The sequence below is a fragment of the Enhydra lutris genome, unplaced genomic scaffold, assembly GCF_002288905.1.
Source record: "Enhydra lutris kenyoni isolate GAN:26980312 unplaced genomic scaffold, ASM228890v2 scaffoldscaffold88, whole genome shotgun sequence".
Lineage (NCBI taxonomy): Eukaryota > Metazoa > Chordata > Mammalia > Carnivora > Mustelidae > Enhydra > Enhydra lutris.
The window spans coordinates 2,043,489-2,065,824 of record NW_019154172.1 but is presented as its reverse complement, the minus strand read 5'-3'; the positions used below and the strand labels follow the sequence as shown (position 1 = coordinate 2,065,824).

Here is a 22,336-nt window from a genome sequence, read left to right as displayed (position 1 = left end):
AGAGTCCTGGGAATCGAGCCCCATATCGGGCTATCTGCTCAGCGAGGAGCCTGCTTCCTCCTCTCTCTCTCTCTCTCTGTCTGCCTGCCTCTCTGCCTAACTGTGATCTCTGTCAAATAAATAAATAAAATCTTTAAAAAAAAATGTACTTATTTATTTGAAAGAGAGGGGGTGGGGCGGGGAGAGACTCCTGAAGCAGTCTCCCTGCTGAGCATGGAGCCTAATGTATGGTTTGATACCAGGATTGAGATTGTGACCTGAGCCCAAATCAAGAGTCAGCAGCTTAACCTACTGAGCCATCCAGGCACCCCATATTGTCTTTTTATTATTGAATTATAGTGATTCTTTATATAATCTAGATATCATGTCCATTATCAGATATATTATTTGCAAAATTCTTCTCCCATTCTATGGGTTATAGTGTATTTCTTGATTATGCACTTTGAAGCACAAAAGGTTTTATAAAGACCAATTTATCTATTTTTTTCTATGGTTACATATGGTTTTGCTAGCCTAAGAAACCACTACCTAGGAGCCTGCTTCCCCGTTTCTCTCTACTTGTGAATTCTTTGTCAAATAAATAAATAAAATCTTAAAAAAAAAAAAAAAAAATCAAGACTCAGGGTGCCTGAGCAGCTCAGTCGTTAAGCGTCTGCCTTAAGCTCAGGTCATAATCCTGGGGTCCGGGGATCGAGCCCCACAATGGGCTCCCTGCTCCATGGGAAGCCTGTTTCTCCCTCTCCCTCTGCTTATGTTCCCTCTCTCCTTATGTCTTTGTCAAATAAATTAAAAAATCTTAAAAAAAAGAAAACCACAAAAAACAAGAGTCAAGGAAATGGTTTCCATGTAGAGAGGGCAAGGGAAACAAGAGAAACCAGGTAAATTATAAAAGCGAAATCCATACCCTCCCCCAAAACAGTTTTTTACAATATTATTATTGGAGGAGGTGGCTTTTGGTAACCAGGAGCCAGATAAGTTTTAAAATTGGTTTAAAAGGAAGCAGCAGGAAAAGACAACTTTTTAACTATCTCAAGTATAAAGTACACTAAGTGAAAGAATACTGAATTGGTTAAAAGTTCTCTCTTGCTATGTTATTAATGTATTAAGTAGATAATACACCAATACAACTAAATAGAAGACAGAGGAAAATTGGGTTGAAAGAACTTTTTTAAAAAAAAGATTTTATTTATTTATTTGACAGAGAGACACAGTGAGAGAGGGAACACAAGCAGGGGGAGTATGAGAGGGAGAAGCAGGCTTCCTGAGCTGCAGAGAGTCCAATTTGGGACTCGATTCCAGGATCCTAGGATCATGACCTGAGTTGAAGGCAGAAGCTTAACTACTGAGCCACCAGGCGTCCCTGGAACATTTTTTTTTTAAAAGACTGACTGACTGACTGATTTATCTGAGAGAAAGAGAGAGAGAGAAAGCATGTGTGCAGGGGAGGGACAGTCTCCAGTAGACTCTGTGCTGAGTGCGGAGCTCAACATGGGGCTCAATCCCACAACCTCGAGATCACAACCTGAGCCAAAACCAAGAATCCAACACTTAACTGCGCCACCCATGCATCCCAAAAATGGAACTTTTTTTTTTTTAAAGATTTTTATTTATTTATTTGACAGACGGAGATCACAAGTAGGCAAAGAGGAAGGCTGAGAGAGAGGCAGAAGCAAGCTCCCTGCTGAGCAGAGAGCCCAATGCAGGGCTTGATCCCAGGACCCTGGGATCATGACCTGAGCTGAAGGCAGAGGCTTTAACCCACTGAGCCACACAGGCGCCCCAAAATGGAACATTTTGGGGCGCCTGTGTGGCTGGTGCCTGGTTACCAATAGCCACCTCCTCCTTCCAATAATAATGGAACATTTTTAATTCACTCTATTCTGAAGTCCCATCCCTAAACCTAGATTAGCATTTCAAGAATATAAGATAAGGGGCAATGTAATTATATCAATAACGTAAGATAAGGAGAGAGAGTGAGCACAAGCAGGGGGAGAGGCAGAGGGAGAGGACAAAGTAGACTCCCCACCCACCAGGGATCCCTAAGATTGGGTGGCTCAGTGGGTTAAAGCTTCTGCCTTAGGTTCAGGTTATGATCCCAGGGTCCTGGGTTCGAGCCTCGCATCGGGCTCTCTGCTCAGCAGGGAGCCTGCTGCTGCTTCTCTCTCACTGCCTCCCTCTCTGCCTACTTGTAATCTCTGTCTGTCAAATAAATAAATAAATAAATATTAAAAGAAAAAAAATGTAAGATAAAAAAAGTTACAGAGTTGTCTACATTATGCAAAAAGGAGATGGCTAGGCAAACTGGATCTATTAATGCATGCTTATCTAGGCAAGAAAAATTTTTGGAAGAATACGCATGACACATGTAACTATGGTTACCAGTCTATACCCAATTTTTTTTCCATTAGTATGGGTTAACATTTTAATTTGAATATTAAAAGTATCTCAGGGTGCTGGGATCAAGTCCCATGTCAGGGGCCCCTACTCAGCAGGGAGTCTGCTTGTCCCTCTCCCTTTGCCCCTCCCTCTACTCATGCTCTCTCTCTCAAATTTAAAAAAAAAGGAGAAATACAGGAGAGTTGACTGGGTGGCTCAGTTTGCTAAGCCACTGCCTTCGGCTCAGGTCATGATCCCAGAGTCCTGGGATCAAGGCCCACGTCAGGCTCCCTGCTCAATGGGGAGCCTGCTTCTCCCTCTCCAGCTCCCCTGTGCTTATCATATAAATGTCATATAAATATATAAAATCTTAAAAAAAGAATTTAAAGATTTTATTTATTTATTTGAGAGAGAGAGAAGGCACAAGAAGGGGGAGGGTCAGAGAGAGAAGCAGACTCCCTTTTGAGCAGGGAGCTCAATGTGGGACTTGATCTCGGGACTCCGGGATCAGGACCAGAGCTGAAGGCAGTCGCTTAACCAACAGAGGCACCCAGGCACCCCACTATATGCACCTCTTTTTTTTTTTTAAGATTTTATTTATTTATTTGACAGACAGAGATCACAAGTAGGCAGAGAGGCAGGCAGAGAGAGAGAGAGAAGCAGGCTCCCCGCTGAGCAGAGAGCCCAAGGGGGGCTCGATCCCAGGACCCGGGGATCATGACCTGAGCCAAAGGTAGAGGCTTTAACCCACTGAGCCACCCAGGTGCCCCTCACTATATGCACTTCTAATGGTAATCTAAACTGATATAACATTTCTAGATGGCCAGTTCAGGAAAATTACCAAAATCCTAAAAACTGTGACGACCTTTGATTCAACAATCTGAAATTTATAAATACATTCTCAGAACTAAGGATGTGAGAAAAGATAGACATGCTCACCACAGCTCTTTAAAGCAGCAGTACAGGCCTTCACTACTATTACTGTTTATAACAGTTAACCAAATGACAGGAAATACAGCTGACCCTTGAACAACTCAGGTTTGAACTGCACGGGTCCACTTGTACGTGGATTTTTTTTTTTCAATACATACAGTACTGTACTGTGTTGGTTCTCTTTTTCATGATTTTTTGAATAACATTTTCTTTTCCCTAGCTTACTTTATTGTAAGAATACAGTATAATACACATTACATCCAAAATATGTGTTAATTAACTGTTATTAACAGAAGGCTATCTTTAAGTAAGCTTTTGGGGAGTCAAAAGTTATATGCAGTTTTTTTTTTTTTTTTTTTTTTTTTTTTTTTTTTTTTTTTTTATGAGAGAGAGAGCAAGCAAGAGAGCGAGTGACCAAGAAAGGGGAGAAGGCCAGAGGGAGAAGCAGACTCTCTGCTGAGCAGGGAGCCCAATGTGGGACTTGGTCCTGGGACTCCAGGATCATGACCTGAGCTGAAGGTAGTTGCTTAACCAACTGAGCCACCCAGGCGCCCAATATAGACAGATTTTCAACTGTGCAGCCAGCTGGCACCAGACCCCAAGGCTGTTCAAGGGTCAACTGCAGAGTTATTCATCAACAATGTTACAGACACACATTTGTTAAAATGAGAACATATTCATTACATAAAAAGGGGAAAAGGGAGGCAAAGAGCAGAGTCTGTATGATCCATTTTTGAAAAAAGTAAATCATTACATATAGCATATGAAGTATATAAAAGTACATACATGTACATGTACAAAATAAAAGTTACAACTAGTTATCTCCAGTTCGTGAAATTACAGTTAAAATTATTTTTTTATTTTTTCACTGTACTTTTTCTTCAATACACGTAATATTCTTTTATTAATAAAGCTATTTTTATATAATAAAGCAACACAATTGATTCTACAAAGTGCTTATTCTACTTACGAATCTTAAGACATAACTTTCCAATAATTCATCTTTAGAGTGTAAAAACAGTCATCAGAAATGAAATAGAAACGAGTACTATGCAGCTTCTCTAGTCAATAAATACACTAAAAACACTACTCTTTCACCATTTCCTTCAAGTAGACAACAACCCTATCCTATTTTTCATACCCAGGAACCAGTAACCAAATGAATCTGCCAGAAAAAAATCCAGAACAAAGCTGCCCTGGGAGAATTCTTAACAAACTAGTAGGGCTTTTCTACTTAAAAAATAAATAAATAAATAAATAATTAATAATAATAATAACAAAAACAAACAAAAAACCCAGATCTCTTTAATAGTTAGGAATTTGGGGTTTACATTTTCTCTCCTAGAAATTATCAGCAGCAAGAATCAGGTGCCCTCAGACTTGAAACACCAGCATCCAATTCAGCACTAACTCAGAAGGAACAGCACCACTCCTAAATCACTTCTATATCACAGAATCATTACTAAATTCACTCCAACTAGTAGAACCACATCAATACCTAAAACTAAATGGGTACAGCTGTTCCTAAAACCTCTTTAATTCTCTTACCCTCTGGCCCAGGAAGAATTTCCAGATAATCCCACTTACCATTGTTGTTGGCAATTAGTGTGACAAGAGTCTTCTTTGTACTTTCGCTGTTCTGTGCCCCGCTGCTACTAACGGTGGTGGATGTAGAGAGGTGCCCAGCAACAGAAGCATGGGCAGCGATGGGCACTGGAGCCGAGACTGGCTGCTGGCTCACAGAAACTGTGGGGAAGGGGAGGCACAGTCACTTGGAGACAGGGACAGATGACACTGAAGGATACTGTTCTAATCCCTTTTCATCTTGTTGTGGGTCTCTAGAAGTTTACTGCTTTCTTTGCAAATCCAACTGTGCATCTGATTTCTCCTTCTACCCATCCCTTACTCTACCAATTAGACACAAAGCCTTCTTCATCTCATACTGCCTGGTTAATTTAGATCACGAGCTCACTGAAACAGTATTTTAAGGTTTTGCTTATATAGTACAAGCAAACCTCTAGGACTCAAAGGTTTATTATCACCACTATTGGTATTCATAACCATGCATGCACAGTAAGACATCCACAAGATCCCAAACTGTGTCCTGTTTCAGCCTAAACCAATGCCGTCTTCAGGTCTCAAGGCAGGGAAGATAAAAATAAAGAGAACAACAAATACAATTTATAGGGGGAAAAGAACTATCACCCACTTTCTGAATTCAGGGCAATCTAGAATTTGACCCTGCAGCATCACCTTTTTCAAAGAGCAGCTAACAAGCCTAAGTTTGTAAACTTTCCATGAAGGCAGACACACAGAAAATTCTGCTCAGCTCACAAAGGAAACCAAGATCAAGTTTAAAAAAAAAAAGAAGAAAAAGAAGAAGAAGAAGAAGAAGAAGAAGAAGAAGAAGAAGAAGAAAATGACTATGGGATCCTGTTTTTGACTAGGTATATAAATGAACACTGACACACACCACTACTTTGCATTCTCGTTCATTCATTATTTGTAAGAGAATTGATAAATATTTGATAAGCATTAGTTAATTCAACTGTCAGTGTTTTAAATGAATTAAGTATAGTGTTTCTAGCTTTATGTATGAAGAAACTGAGGCTAGAGTTTACAGACTAGAGCATAGGAAAAAAGCACCAGTGCCACACTGAGGATTCTTAAAGTCCTCTTCCGCCTCACACTTTCTTAACAAAAATGCAATCCAATTGAATCAATTTAAATAATTTAAGATCATGAGCTTTCGTTACCTGTAGGAGTTTTATCCACCGAATTATAATCTTCAACAACAGAATCCTCAATGACATCACTGATTTTCTGCCATGGCTCCAGCTCCTCCTCCTCACATTCCATAAAGAGGTCGGTGTCCGCCATGCTACAAGAAAAAAAGACAAAATAAGATACTGACCTCAGAATGAGAGAAATAGTTTTATACAAAATATGGAATCAGATTCTTGAATCTATCAGTAACCCACCCCCGTGCTCCCTCTATTTCCCCTAACCTCCCCCCTCCCACATTTAGAAGGATCCAAAATTATAACTTTTATCCTTGAAAAAAAAAATTCATTATGAAAAAGACCATAGAAAACTGTTCAATAATTAAGAGTATAAAAGTTTAATTTATAATACCTAGGGTTTGGCTGTGATTAGGGTGAGGCAAATCATGCAAGTACAGCGTCTTTAATTTAAATGTATATTCTGGAGGGCGCCTGGGTGGCTCAGTGGGTTAAGCCTCTGCCTTCGGCTCAGGTCATGATCCTAGGGTCATGGGATCGAGCGTTGCATCGGGCTCTCTGCTCAGCGGGAGTCTGCTTCTCCTCTCTCTCTCTGCCTGCCTCTCTGCCTACTTGTGATCTCTCTATCCGTCAAATAAATAAATAAAGTCTTTAAAAAAATTAAAATAAAGAACCTGAGTCTAGTCCCAGTTTATAAACGTAGGCTTGTTAGTTGTTCTTTCAAAACAATGATGTTGCAGGGTCAAATTCTGGATTGCTCTGAATTCAGAAAGTGGGTAAGAGTCCCCCCCAAATTGTATCCTTGTAATTCACCATGATTTTGGAGTTAGCCTTTACTTTGAAAACACTTGCTTAAGTTACATGCTTCTTATAAACATAAAGCTTACACCTTTGCAATGCAGACAAAGAGATATTGCCTGCTATTCTGCCCCCCCCCCATACTAGTTGACTAAAGGTCAATCTGCCTTGGAATTGTGGAAGCATTATGCTCAATGTTCAAACAAAGCCTTTAATGCAAAGGTTCTCACAGTGCCCTTAGTATTCCAGAAACTTTTTTTTACCAAACCCCTAAGCCAAAACAAAACTACCAACCTAAAACTAAATAAATAGTCTAAGTAGCTGGATCCAACTTGATGGATTCGTTTTGAAGATGCCCAAGAGATGGTGTTATTCCCTTGAAATGTCCCAGGTGAGTTAGCTGTAGCCAACTGCCCACAGTTTCAATGGGTAAAGTGCCTAGCTTGATTCTAACTGGTCTCTAATATTCTAATTATTTGTCTTCCCAGACCAAAATCACAGAGGGGAGAAGATACGTACAAGGAAAAAAAAAAAAAAAAAAAAAACCATATATATAAGGTACCAACTTAAATTTTCTTAGTTTCACATTGAACTTATCTATATAAAAGACGATGCTAGCCAGAAACCGAATTAAAAAGAAGCCAAATCCGTATCATGGGCATTCCTTGAGCAAAGACTGCACAACACAAACTTCTGTATTGTCCAGTCCAGTTTCACTGAAAAAGAAAACATTCTAAACAACTTTGCTTTTTATTTTTATTTTTTAAAGATTTTATTTATTGAGAAAGCAAAGCAAGTGAGCCAGGGAGAGAGCACGCGCACACGAGGTAGGGGGGTTCGAGGCAGAGAGAGAGGGAGAAGCAGGCTCCCCAATGAGCAGGGAGCCCACCCCCGCCACAGGGCTCAATCCCAGGACCCTGGGATTATGACCTTTGCCGCAGGCAGACACTTAACCAACTGAGCCACCCAGGTGCCCCAACAAGTTTCTTTTGTAACTATTTAATTTTATACCAGTTCTCTTTGCTGTTTAACTTTCTCAGGCTCATAGCCAACAGACAAATAATGCATAAATATCAAACAACCAGCAGAAGGCATATAAACTGTGGATGATAACCTCTATAGATGGTTCTCAAGCACCTTCTTTCAACCCCGACAAGGTGCAAGCAAAGCAAACTCCCCATACACATGCTGAGCAATCAATAAGAAACTTTCCTTCTGAGTAAGCAGAGTTATCTGAATGCAAATTGTGGTTTTCAACGTCATGCATATGGATATTTTAATAGCATATCCAAAAGTCTGGTCTTTTACCTCAACTATTTACAATATTTTAAGAAACTTGAGTACATGTTTTATTTTGTAATGCAATGAGTTATAATAAGAATAATCAAAAGTTTCTTCCACGTGATCACAAAATCATACTATGTTAAGTCCTCCCATGAAAAAGATACTCTAAGAAACAGCGGGAAGAGTAAATCTGAAAAGAGGGCTAAGTGTCTGTCACCTAACCAGTTTCTACCAAGTGAGTGAGAAAAAGAACTTCCCAGATATATGCTCTGCCAAGACAACCAATAAACATTAAAAGATTCAAGACAGGTAAAAAATTCAACTCAGAAAATAGTTTCTAAGTTCTTTACAATAAACAAGATGGAATTAACCAATAAGGCTCGTCAACCCAGAAAAAAAAAAAACAACACATCTGTTAACTGAGCACATTTCACAAACTTGTATCTAACACCTCTGAAAGACACTGAAACCAAGTTTTTTTTTTTTTTAAGATTTTATTTATTTATTTGACAGACAGAGATCACAGGCAGGCAGAGAGGCAGGCAGAGAGAGGAAGTGAAGCAGGCTCCCTGTTGAGCAGAGAGCCCGATGTGGGGCTCGATCCCAGGACTCTGGGATCATGACCTGAGCTGAAGGCAGAGGCTCCAACCCACTGAGCCACCCAGGCTTCCCATGAAACCAAGTTTTTTTTTTCAAACAGTCCTCAATTATGGCCTACACTCTTATCTCTGACCATGATCACTCTTTTAGCACCTGTAGTTCAGGGTCAAAAAACAACTCTTTTGAAAAGATGGGCCACACCACAATAGAGATAACAACTTAAATATTTCACAAACTTGAACAATGAAAATGCGAATTTAGCACCTTTCTTGTAGTTTTCCAGTTATCAAAAAGAAACTTTCATTAATATGATGAAATGCTGTTATTTCATATCTCTACCAAGATGCTCATGACAGAAACACCATCATTCTCTGTGGTCTTTCAAATGATGCATGGCATATAGTCACCTTTCAACTATTTTTGATCGAAGGAGGCAGGAATTACTAAATACGCAGTACTACAATATATGGATCTTCCCAAACTATCACTCTACTCACATTTAACACCTCTTTCCACACCAAACCTTTAACTTAATTTCTCACAAGGAAAACAAAACAAAACAAAAACCTGGATTTCCCCCCCACCCTTCTCTATTATTTTGCTGTTAAGTGTATTCAGACTTAGTACTTCTCACATTAACAAAGAAGCTGAAATTCAATTCTTACTCAATTTAGGGGTATTTTCATTTCTTCTGAATAACTGCCAAGTAAAAAAATGGATTTCAGAAAATAAAGGCTAGCACACAGGTAATGCAGGGCCACATCAAGAAGAAAACTTGGGATGGGCAGCAAATTTGAGAATCATACTATAACCAAGTGAAAGTGGCAAACTTTCATCACATTCCAATTATGAGTCTCTGAATCAAGAATGCTGTGATTCTTTTCTGCTATTTTATTTTATTTTTAAAGATTTTATTTATTTATTTGACAGAGAGAGATCACAAGCAGACAGAGAGGCAGGCAGAGAGAGAGAGAGAGAGAGAGAGAGAGAAGCAGGCTCCCTGCCGAGCAGAGAGCCCGATGCAGGACTCGATCCCAGGACCCTGAGATCATGACCCGAGCCGAAGGCAGCGGCTCAACCCACTGAGCCACCCAGGCGCCCCCTTTTCTGCTATTTTAAAATTGAGATATAGGAGTGCGTAGGTGGCTCAGTCTGTTAAGCAGCTGCCTTAAGCTCAGGTCATGATCCTGGGGTCCTGGGGACCTAACCCTAACCCTTGCTCAGCAGGGAGTCTGCTTTTCCTTTTCGCCCTCTGCATATGCCTGAGCGCACTAGCTCGCTCGCTCTCTCAAATAAAATCTTTATTTTAAAAAAATGATAAAAATTCTAATTAAATACAAAGTAGATATGTATCCATAACCCAGCTTCAAAAATTATCAACCCAAAGTTGTCCTTGTTTTATCTATGCCCTCCCTCCTTCATATTTCTTTGAAGCTAATCCCTATCATATTCGTATATACTTTGGTATGCAGCGCTAAAAGATAAAGACTTAAAAGATCATATAACAAAAACGTATCATTAAATGCCTAAAAACTGACAGTCCCCTAATATCAACTTTCAGGGGCGCCTGGGTGGCTCAGTGGGTTAAAGCCTCTGCCTTCGGCTCAGGTCATAATCCCAGGGTCCTGGGATCGAGCCCCGCATCGGGCTCTCTGCTCGGCAGGGAGCCTGCTTCCTCCTCTTTCTCTGCCTGCCTGCCTACTTGTAATCTCTGTCTGTCAAATAAATAAATAAACAAAATCTTTATTTAAAAAAAAATATCAACTTTCAATTCAAATTCTCTCAAATACCATACTTCTTAAAGTTTGTTTGAATTAGGATCCAAAAAAGGTCCATATATATCATGATTATTTGGGAAGTTTCCTGTATCTTTTAATTTCTAGGTCGTCCTTCATGTTTTTTCCCCCTCCCTTGCAATTTACTTGTTGAAGAACCAGTTTACCTCTTATAATTTCTACAACCAGGATATTGCTGATCCCATACCCAATGCATTTACATGCCTCTGTGCCCTGAATATCTTGAAACTGACAGGTGGACCTAGTGGCAGGATTAGATACAGGCTGAATGTTTTTACCCTAAGACTACTCGTAAGGATGAGGTTTTCCTCCATCAGTAGGCATGCTCAATGCTGGATCTAATCATTCTGTATCATTCCTTCTTCATTTATTAATTGGGACAAAAAACAGGGGCACCTGGGTAGCTCAGTTGGTTAAGTGTCTGACTCTTGATTTCAGCTCTGGTCATGATCACAGGGTTATGAGATCCAGCCCCATGTTGACTCTGCACTCAGGGGGGTCTGCTTGAAAGTCTCTTTCAATTTCCCTCTGTCACCCTCTACCCCACACTCTCTCTCTCAAAATAAAATAAATAAATCTTAAACCCAAACAAAACAAAACAAAAGACAAAAAGCAGGGGTACCTGGCTGGCTCAGTCATTGGAGTATGCCCCATGATGGATGCAGAAATTATTTAAAAAAAATAATTAAAAAACAAAAAGGTAAAATATATCTATTTGGTTACCCAGTGGTGGGTATTCCTTCTACCCTGCTTGCTTCTTTCCCTTTACCAGTTTTCAAGATAATTCAATAGCATTTCACCAAAGTGACCAATAAACTTGTTGTTAAACTATCATTATATCATAATTTATTTTTTTTAGGATTTTATTTATTTATTTGACAGAGAGAAAGACAGCAAGAGAGGGAACACAAGCAGGGGAGTGGGAGAGGGAAAAGCAGGGTTCCCCGCTGAGCAGGGAGCCCGATGCACGGCTTGAGCCCAGGACTCTGGGATCATGACAGGAGCCGAAGGCAGACGCTTAACGATCAAGCCACCCAGGCACCCTCATATTATATCATATCTTATCACTTTACTTTAAGAAAGGGAGTGCCAGGGACAGAGAGAGAGGGAGAGAGAGAATTTTAAGGTTTCAATCTCACAACCCTGAGATCACAACCTGAGCCAAAATCAAGAGTCCAATACTTGGGGTGCCTGGGTGGCTCAGTGGGTTAAGCCTCTGCCTTTGGCTCAGGTCATGATCTTAGGGTCCTGGGATTGAGCCCCATATTGGGCTCTCTGTACAGCGGGGAGTCTGCTTCCTCCTCTCTCTCTGACTGCCTCTCTGCCTACTTGTGATCTCTCTGTGTCAAATGAATAAATAAAATCTTAAAAAAAAAAAACAAAACAAAAACGAGTCCAACACTTAACCAACTGAGCCACGCAGGCGCCCTTATATTTTAAACATAATTTTTTTTTAAAGATTTTATTTATTTATTTGTCAGAGAGAGAGAGAGAGAGAGAGAGAGGGAGAGAGAGCGAGCACACGCAGACAGAACGGCAGGCAGAGGCAGAGGGAGAAGCAGGCTCCCTGCTGAGCAAGGAGCCCGATGCGGGACTCGATCCCAGGACGCTGGGATCATGACCTGAGCCGAAGGCAGCTGCTTAACCAACTGAGCCACCCAGGCGTCCCTATTTTAAACATAATTTATGTGTTTGATCCAATGCAGTATTTTACTGAAACTCAAAAACGTCCTATTTTGGCCATTGGAACTTCTTCAGTTGGCTCCTAAGTCCTTCTGACACAACACTCAGTAGTGTCTGATAAAATCCTTGCTGTGATAGACAACATCTTTAATAAAAAAAATCTTTAATAAAAAAATTATTTTTTAAAAATTTAAGGACAAAAGTTAACAAAGATGATGCATTTAGTTTAATCAAGCTCTTTAGCAAGTCACTATGTTTTGAAAGACAGTCTTTTCTTGAAGACCAAGATAAAGATATCAAACAAATATCAATCTCAACTATTCCTAACAAAAACGATCTATAGCATATAAGCATATATAGCTAATAAAGTTCCTTTCCAAGGAAACTGGGTTGGAAGGGTGTTAGATAAAGCAAAAAGCCTATACCTTTGATTTCTAAATGAAGAGCTCATTTCTCCCTTCAATAAAATTTCCAGTAGACTTAAAAAAAATTCCATCATATCCCACTGTTCTCCAACACATACCAGGCACAGACCAAGCTGTGCAGCCTATCTGCAGAAGAAATTTGGGTTCAAGAGCTGTGTATGGATTACATAAAGGGAAAGCATATCATAGAGGATATTACTAAGAAATCTTCACCCATGCCAGTGGATTTTATCTAACTCAATGATACTCAAAAATGGGAATTTGCCCCTGAGAAGACATTCGGCAATGTCTGGAGAAATTTTTGGTAGTCATAACTATGGGTGGGATTGGGGAGTGGTGCTACTGGCATGGCCAGGGGTGCTATTAAACATCCTATGATGTATACATCATCCAGGGACTTATCTGCTCTAAAACGTCAATAGTGCCAAGACTGAGAAACCTCGATCAAACGGAATCCATGCTCTGAAGGGGAAAATTCTCATTCCACATCCTATGCATCAAAAACTACCATTTCTTTTTATTTATTTACTTATTTATTTAAGAAAGAGCAAGCACAGTGGGAGGAGCAGAGGGTGAGGAAGAAGCAGGCTCCCCTCTGAGCACGGAGCCCCACATGGGGCTTGATCCCAGGACTCTGACATCAGGACTTGAGCCAAAGGCACACACTTAATAGACTGAGCCACCCAGGCGCCCTTATCATTTCTTTTAACAATATCTTTGCAAAAACAGAAAATGAACAAGTTTCCAATGAACCATTCAGATGGTTATATCTCACAAAATAAAAACATTTAATTTTTATAAAGCTCCTATGCATTTGGTTTCACCTTATAATCATCTACCTGCGAAACTTGATTTTCTCTTTGTTTTTACCTGACAACTTCTGTGCCATTCTTTTTTTTTTGCCCAAGTACCTAATTTCTCCTCATAAAACAGAAGCATCATGATGTTGATCTTTTAAGATTATGGTTATTATCAGTATTGCTTGTAACTGTTGGTACGTTAGTACTGACTAGTGAATAATTTTTGTGAAAATAATTTCCCAAAGTCTTTTAATTTAATCTCCATTTCTTAAATTTCTGGGTTTTTACTTTAAAAGTTTATTTATTTATTTGGGGGTGGCGGAGAGAATCTCTCAAGCAGACTCCTCGCTTAGCATGGAGCCCCAAGCAGGACTGGATCCCAGGACCCTGAGATCATGACCTGAGCCAAAACCAGGAGTCGGACGCTCAACTAACTGAGACACACAGGCACCCTAAACTTTCTGGTTGACCCCTTTACAGGAATTCCTCTATAGGCTGCATCTGCTAAATATATCAACCCTTCTTGCCTGTCCAACTTCCAAATCATTTTCTCAGAGGGCAGTGAACAAAATGACATGAAGCAAATCTATTTCTGTGTTTTCTCAAAGTCGTATTGTTATGTTCGAACTTTAAGTTACAGAGATAGCTCTGTATCTCCAAAACCAAAGGTTTTGACAGTATTTAAATTTAAACAGAAAAAGTCAGCCAATAATCCAAACTCCGCCTGTCACCAACCATGTATGGCTTGTTCTTCTGTAAACAACAAGCCACCGACAATAATGATTAACCTTAATTAAATGAAGCATTTAAATTTAACTTGCATTTTGTAGGAAACAAAACAAAATAGGAATGAAAAGCACCATAAGGAAATAAAGAGGTAAATCCAGAAGGTGGGACACGCTATAAAGAAATAATCAGACAAAGGCACAATATAGAGCATTCTATAAAACTAGTAACATGTTCTCTTTAAAAATGTGACACACACACCAAACTGAATTAAAAAAAAAACAAAAAACAAAACTAAAGAGCCATAACAAATGCAACATGTGAACCTTTATTGGATTTTGGTTCATATAAAAACTATAAATGACATTCTGGGAACAAATGGAACATTTGAATATACAGATTAGATACTAGATGATACTTGGGAATTACTTTTTATTATTTTAATTTTTAAATTTTTTCTTTCTTAAATCTCAAGTCCACTATAGTTAACATACCCTGTTAGTTTCAAGTGTTCAACATAAGTGATTCAACAATCCTACTTATTACCCAGTGCTCATCAAGATAAGTGTACTCTTAATCCCTTTATTTCACCTATTTTCCCCCACCACCTAGGAATAACTTTTAAATTTCCTTAGAACAGTTACATCAGAGTTATGCAGGAGGATATATTTATTCTTAGCAAATGCATGAAATATTTACTGGAAGTGTCATGACTCACTTTCAAGTGTTTCAGCAAACATGCACATTTTGGTACTTTCTTTATAGACATTAGTACTTTTAAAAAAAAAGTCATGTCTGGGTAATGGGTTCACTGCCCGTACTTGTACTGTATTCTTTCACTTTTACATGCATGAGGTTTTGTTTTGCTGTTGTTGGTTTTTTTGTTTGTTTGTTTTTACAGATTTTACTTATTTATTTCAGAAAGAGAGCACAAGCGGGGTAAGGAGGGGGGGCAGAGAGGGAAAGGGAGAAGCAGGCTCTCCGCTGAGCAGGGAGTCCAATGCAGGACTTGATTCCAGGACCCTGGGATTATGACCTGAGCTGAAGGCAGATGCTTAACCAACTGTACCACCCTCGTGCCCCCTAAGGATGAAATTTTCTTAATAAAAAGTTGGGAGATCAGATGAGTAAGATCTGAGGATCTAATGCAAAACATGGTGACTATAACTAGTAACACAGTGTCATGTAATTGAAATTTGCTGAAAGTAGAACTTAAATTTCTCACACAAAAAATAAATGTGAGATAATGAATGTGTTCATTAACTAGATGGAGAGAATCTTCTCACAATGTACATGAAATCACCATAATGTACACTTTAAATCTCTAACATTTTATTTGTCAATTATACCTCAATAAAGCTGAAATTTTAAAAAAGAAAAAAGCTGGGGGTAAAAACTACCTATTCATATTTTGGTTGTGATATTTTTGTGCTACCCTATTCTGCCACTATCTTTTTGCCATTTACTAAAACTGGTAGCCTTGTTGACTCAATTTTCTGTTAACATGTTCTTATTTCTAGGAGCAATTTTCATATAGATTGTATATACACACTTCTTAAAATGTCTATGATAATTAAGTAATGTTAGAAAAAAGACATGAATCTAAGGTGGATTATGTAGGCTACCAAGGAGATACTCTAAGAGGAGATGAACTTTGCCATCTTCCATAATTTCCAACCCATTATCTGACATCTTGGTAACCTATCTAATTTCTGTATTTTATAACAGTAATTACATTGACAACATAATTTTTGTGTACTCAGTAGGCTTTACTCAACACTGAAGCTCACACAGGACTATCAGCAATTCCCATAGCCTTTTAAATCTCTGGCATTCATCTTTCCATCCACAATATGGGTATACCAGATACATCTTTCTAGAGAGAAATTAATTAATTATATCTTAAGTGCTGGCAAATATGGTAGTCTATACTCAACCCCTAATTAGTAAAAGTCTACATAATCGAAAAACAAGATACAAAGAATCTTTACAAACAACCTGTTATTTAAAAACAACAGAAAGAATCCAGCAGATACACCTGTCAGTCTACTTTTGAGGTACTTAATGGGCAGCAAATGTTTATCTACCCTCATCTCAAATAATATTAGGAAAACATGTTTTCTACCAAAACTCTCCAGACAGATTTGGCTTTGAAGCTTTCAACTCCTTTCATTTGTCTGATTCTTTCATAGATGTAAATACCAGGAATGAAGAATTCAGAATTTAACATTTTCAATTCACTACTGGTACATACCCGCCCATAAACCAAGATAAAAAGAACATTTGGAACAGGAAAAATGTTTTAAAAAACAAACAAAACATTTAAGAATACACTGTCTTTCTCTTTTTTTAAGATTTTATTTATTTGACAGAGATCACAAGTAGGCAGAGGCAGGCAGAAAGGGGGGGGGGGAAGCAGGCTCCCTGCTGAGCAGAGAGCCCGATGCAGGGCTCGATCCCAGGACCCTGGGATCATGACCTGAGCTGAAGGCAGAGGCTTTAACCCACTGGGCCACCCAGGCACCCCAAATACACTTTCTCTTATACCAAGTGAGAAAAAAAACAATCCTCAAAACAACTGGCATTTGTTTTCAAGTTAACTCAGTTTTTGGCTTTGAAAAAGATTACTTTTAGAAAACCTATAGGACTGACTACTTAATACTTAACGTGGCTATAAAACTAATTATTATATCTGTAAGAAGCTTTTATTTATCCAGTCTTTTGCATGACCTATTTTGTCTCTTACAGAATCTAACAGTTGTAGAATCTCACATATAATATTCACAACGTATTAATAATCTAATACTCCCAAACAAAGAATATTCTCAATTTAGCAGACAGCAAATCTACCAAGAAGCACCTGGATATAAGTTATGTGCTCTTTAGTAAAACAACAATTAAAGCAGTAAGTTCCCTATTTTTAAAGGGCTAAATATTCAGAAGTCCCATTCCCAAAAAAAGCTCTTCCTCACTGACAGTTGTTATGATACCTAAATCTTGTTTCTACTCCCTCAATTTCATTTAACTTTGTTAAATACCAGTAATACGTTAGTAAGACTTACCTTTTCTTCCCCCCCCAATTACATGTAAAAACTTTTTTGTGGATATGGCTTTAATATCACAAACCAGAAATGCCAAAGAATCTATAAAATTTTAAACAGATTTGACAAAGGCACCAACCAGCTCTAGGTTTGTAATTTAAATCAGAAATCTCCACCCTCAACAAAAAAACACAAATGTAGAACAAAGATGGAAACATTACCTGGAATGTATTTTATTTTACGGTGATACGCCCAGACATTATTATGTAATTTATACTCATCATCCCAGTGAATTCTTACAATTGTAGAACTAAGTACTTCATTTTACAGATGAGATTTAAAAGGAGGTTTAGAGAGATTAAGTAACTTGCCCAAGGTTATGGTTAGTAGATAACTATAATGCAGGCCAGGATTCAAATCAACCTTTTCCTCTAGAATTCTTCCCCAAGCCACTGCTTCTTCTTTTATTAACTCCAACGAACATTTGTAAATTCTCCAGTTCCTAAATGGAGGCAGATCTGGATGATCTCAAAAGCAGAAGCATAAGACACATCGGATCACTCTCAAATTTTTTTTGGTCTTGAGACCCCTTTACAGTCTTAAAATTATTGAGGACCGTAAAGGAGTTTTTATTTATGTGGATTACACCTTTTGATATTTACCATGAGGCATTACAACAAAATAATTAAGTACTTAACAATGCAATTAACAACAAACCATCAGTTAACTAAGTAACATTTTCAAATAAAAGCTATTTTCCCCCAAATTATTAGAGAGTAACATTGTTTTACATTTTCCCAATCTTTAAGGTCTAGCTTAATAGAAGACAGTGTGGTTCTCATAGCTGCTTAATGCATTCTGTCTGTTGCTCTATATTGCTTTGGTTAAGTATATGGACCATGTGGCCTCACAGATAGCAGGAAAAGAGAAATGTATAAAAACCTTTTCAGGTAGTTGCCTATATTGACACAATACTAGAACTCAACAAATGGTAGTTTCTTTAAGAATAGTTGCATCTCGGGGCACCTGGGTGGCTCAGTTGGTTAAGCAACTGCCTTTGGCTCAGGTCATGATCCTGGAATCCCAGGATCGAGTCCCACATCGGTCTGCCTGCTAGGCAGGGAGTCTGCTTCTCCCTCTGACCCTTCCCCTTCTCATGCTCTCTCTCTCATTCTCTCTCTCAAATAAATAAAATCTTAAAAAAAAAAAAAAATAGTTGCATCTTGGAATCTAAATCCCTATCAGTCAACTTTTCCTACTTTGTCACATATTAAAATCCACTGGTGCAGGAATGCCTAGGTGGCTCAGTCAGTTAAGCGTCTGCCTTCAGGTTAGACCTGATCCCAGAGTCTTGGGATGGAGTCCTGCAGGGAGCCTGCTTGGGCTAGTGCTCTCCCCCCTCTCTGACAAATAAATAAAATCTTAAAAAATAATAATAATAAAGTAAAATAAAATACACTGGTATACCTTGCATCCTGAAAGGATCATTGACTCATGATGATTTTGAAACATCAGATATTGATCACTTAGGAAATAAAGATTTACTGACATGCTCATCCTTCAAATGCTGACATATTTCACTATAAATATAATATAAAAAGATTTAAAAATCACAGTCATTAACACTGATGTTTTAAGAAAAGGCTTAAAAGGACTGGGAAAGCCGTCAAAACTGAGATGTCCACTTTTAACAAATTCTAATTTTCACTCTCAAATTTTTATCTTTAACAACAAATACTGTCATTTACTTTCCTCAAAACGACAGGCTCACCTCACTATCAAGAAAGTATGTGCCAGGGGTGCCTGGGTGGCTCAGTGGGTTAAGCCGCTGCCTTCGGCTCAGGTCATGATCCCAGGGTCCTGGGATCGGTCCTGCATCTGGCTCTCTGCTCAGCAGGGAGCCTGCTTCCCTTCCTCTCTCTCTCTGCCTGCCTCTCTGCCTACTTGTGATCTCTGTCTGTCAGATAAATAAATAAAATCTCAAAAAAAAAAGTATGTGCCAAACATTAAAGTGAGAAAAACTGTAGTTTGTCATTCATTCTTCCAAGTAAAAATGCTGTTCCATGAAATAAGCAGCTCATAACTCAATCTCACAAGTGAGAAGGATCATACCTTCTTACGCAGCATAAGTGCTTTATGCAACCTTCCCATTCAGATTCTTAAAAATTGAAAAGAAAAAAAAAAACCTACTGAAGAGTTGAGCTTTAGTAAAAATCATTTTTACTGCTTCATCAAGGGCATTCTCACATGGTGTGCTAAGGCGCCACCAGTACTTTTACCCAGCTTTGCTTTTGGGCCATCAGTGCAAATGTCACTGGAATAAAGATAAATAGCATCTTAGCATTTTCTATTTTGAAAATAGTTATGACCTCTCAGCTCCCCTGAAAGAGTATGAAGAATCCCCAGAGATCAGCGGGTCACACTTTAAGAACTGCTTTCGCAGGGGGCCTGGGTGGCTCAGTTGGTTAAGCACCTGCCTTCAGCTCAGGTTATGATCTCAGGGCCCTGCAACCCAGACCAACACCGGGCTCCCTGCACAGGGCAGAATCTTGCTTCTCTCTCCCCCTCTGCCCCTCCACCCCCTAATTGTGCTCTCTCTTGTTTTCTCAAATAAATCTAAAACAAACAAACAAAACAAAAAAAAACCCTGCTTTGCTAGATTATACCACCAAAATCTAGGTGGGGGTGGAAACAAACAAAATCCTGTTCATCCCAAGAATCCCCATTCTGTTCTTTTAGTTTGAGATACACCATCATGATTGTTATAACGGTACTTTAAGGGGAAGGAAATCAAGGACGTAAATTGCCATTTAACTGTTTTAATATTATATATTGAGCACTTTTACACTAAACCAATAATTCTCAATGGGGTGGTTACCTCAGCCAAAGGGCTGCAAGTTAAAAATGTCGAAAAGATGGCACTCCCTATTCCACCCAAAGAGACTTGGGGATGAGGGCCCCCCAAGCAGCTCTTTCAGCAATCTCCAAGGAACTTTTTAAGTATCCCAAAGTTAAAGATTGTGCAAACTAGTTCGAATTCAGAGTCCAACTCCCAGTCCCAAGAGCAGCTCAGGGTCTGGAAATTCAACGTCGTTCATCAGGAAGCAGCCCTCTCTGCCCCTGCCATTTCCCCTCCCTCTAGAAGGAAAAATCCTTTGAAAGTAAAACCATTTCTCTGGGGTTTTGAGCTGCGGTGGGAGGTGTCTAAAAGAGCGTAGCAGACTAGTCTACAATCTGCAACAAGAAGGCAGTTGTTCTGAGATGGTAGAACTCCTTCCCAATTTCCATTTCGAAAACGAGACTGGGTTAATTGACTTCCAAGACTCTTCTCAGCTCTACCTTTTTCTGAGCTGAGAACGTCCAAGAAAAGTGAGCAGAGATACGTCCAGTTATGTCCTGTTAATAACTCCGCGTCTGATGGGAGAGGAAATCAGGGCAACTCGCAGAAAGGAAGGAAAGCAGGTGGATCAACGACACCACTCCTTTCCAGTAGGTGCTGAGAATCTAGAAAAAATAGTCCCTGGGATAAACATGGCGCCCACCGCGGCAGGATATAATCATCAGAAAATAAAAGATTTTCCGCCTCATCCCATCTTATAAATCACGGCGCCAACCCAGAGAAATTTTAGAGCCAAGGGAGATTTGTAAACTAACCGCAGTGCACTAAGGCTTAGGATGTACTACTGGACCTAGCTGAGATTACATAACACAAGGGAGCGGCACAGCGATCACTCATTTTTCTCCTCGCGCTCAAAAAGGCCGCCCCACTCCTTCGCCGGCGGGGGCGCGGCGGGAGAACCGAGCACTACCCCCCACCCCGGGACGTCACCTCGCCGCGGCCTCGCCCCCTCGCCTGCCCCTCCCGTCGCGCCCAGTCGTTTCACAGCCACCCGCGCCCCCGCCCCCTTCCTCGCGGGCCGCCGCCCGCGCCCGCGCCCGCCCACTCCTTCGAGACGCCTCGCGCGGGGCGTGCGTGTGGACGTCGGGTGTGTGCGGGGCCGTGGGGCGCGAGTGCGCGCGCGCGCCGCGGCGGACGCCGGGGGGCGGGGGCGGCCGGCAGGCAAGTAGGGGCCGCCCGGCCCGACCCGCCGCGCGGCTCCCGCGACTCACGCACTCACACTCGCGCTCGCGCGCCGCTCCCCACGCCCGCCGCCACCGCGAGCCGCACCGCCACTTGCGGGGGGCGGGGGCGCGCGCTACCGGGCCCCCGCCCCCACCCCTCGCGCACCCGCCCCATCCCCCTCTCATTGTCTCGCCTCGGAGCGCCTCGCCTAGCGAAAAGATAACGGAACCCCCGGGAGAAGGGGGTGGGGAAAGAGAAAGCTCGCCCGCTCGCTCACTCACCTCCCGTGGTCGTCGCCGCCGGTAGTCTGACCCGAGGAAGGCGCCGTCGCCTTAAAGGGACCTTGCACCCGGCGCCGGGAGAAGGGGGTGGGAGCAGGGGAGGGGACGGGGGCTTGGGGGAGACGGCTGAGAGGAACCGTTGAGAGCTCGTCTCCCCGAGGGTGAAAGAAACCTCCCTCGGGTTCGAGTGATTTGGGGTGGATTTTTTTTCCCGAGGGGGGCGGGGGGGCCCCGAGGGAGGGGGTGGGGGGGCCAAGGAATGCGGCTCCGTGTACGGGAGCTGGCGCGGGGGAGAGAAACGCCGACTCCCCCCACCGACCCTCTCGCCCCGCGGAGGGATACGTCTCGTCACTTCCGCCCTCCCCCTCTCGTGGCCTTTCAATTGGTTGGAGCATGTGGCACGTCATGGGCTCATCCTAACTCCTGCCTGGGCTTCTTTTCTAGTCAAGTTTGTCTGAGCCTGCAAATAAATAAATAAATAAAAACATTTTTTTTTTTTTTTTAAATGAAATAAAGAATAATTAGCTTCAGAAGCAACATATAAATTTTGGTGAGAAAAATGGCATTTCCAAAGAAAAGATTGCCCAAATCACTTGCCTGGACTTCCCAAGTAAATTTTGGGAATCTCCTCACTTTACAGCCAAGGCTTGAACCTAACCAAGAGGGGAACCTCATACCTCAGGCCAGATGGTGAGGCCCAATGGCACCAACAACTGTCATTAGAACAAAGGCAGCAAAATGGCACACACTCTTCCTCAGGAGGCATTCAGCCAAGTAGCCTTATGGCAT

At 40.7% G+C, this 22,336-nt stretch overlaps 1 protein-coding gene across 4 annotated transcripts in view; it reads right to left on the bottom strand.

The window, feature by feature from the left end:
• LOC111162011 (pogo transposable element derived with ZNF domain) overlaps positions 1–21,669 on the bottom strand; it is a 48,278-nt gene extending 26,609 nt beyond the window's left edge. For 3 of the 4 annotated variants that reach the window (XM_022526149.1, XM_022526152.1, XM_022526151.1), the window contains exons 1-3: positions 21,548–21,669; positions 6,066–6,190; positions 4,897–5,055 (exon numbers count right to left, since the gene is read on the bottom strand). In XM_022526149.1, coding sequence (XP_022381857.1) covers positions 4,897–5,055; positions 6,066–6,189 — 283 coding nt within the window. In that variant the 5' untranslated portion in view covers position 6,190; positions 21,548–21,669. Of the gene's footprint in view, positions 1–4,896; positions 5,056–6,065; positions 6,191–20,542; positions 20,674–21,547 lie in introns of those variants that run through there. The other variant, XM_022526150.1, reaches the window with a different exon arrangement.
• Between the last annotated feature and the right edge of the window lie 667 nt (positions 21,670–22,336).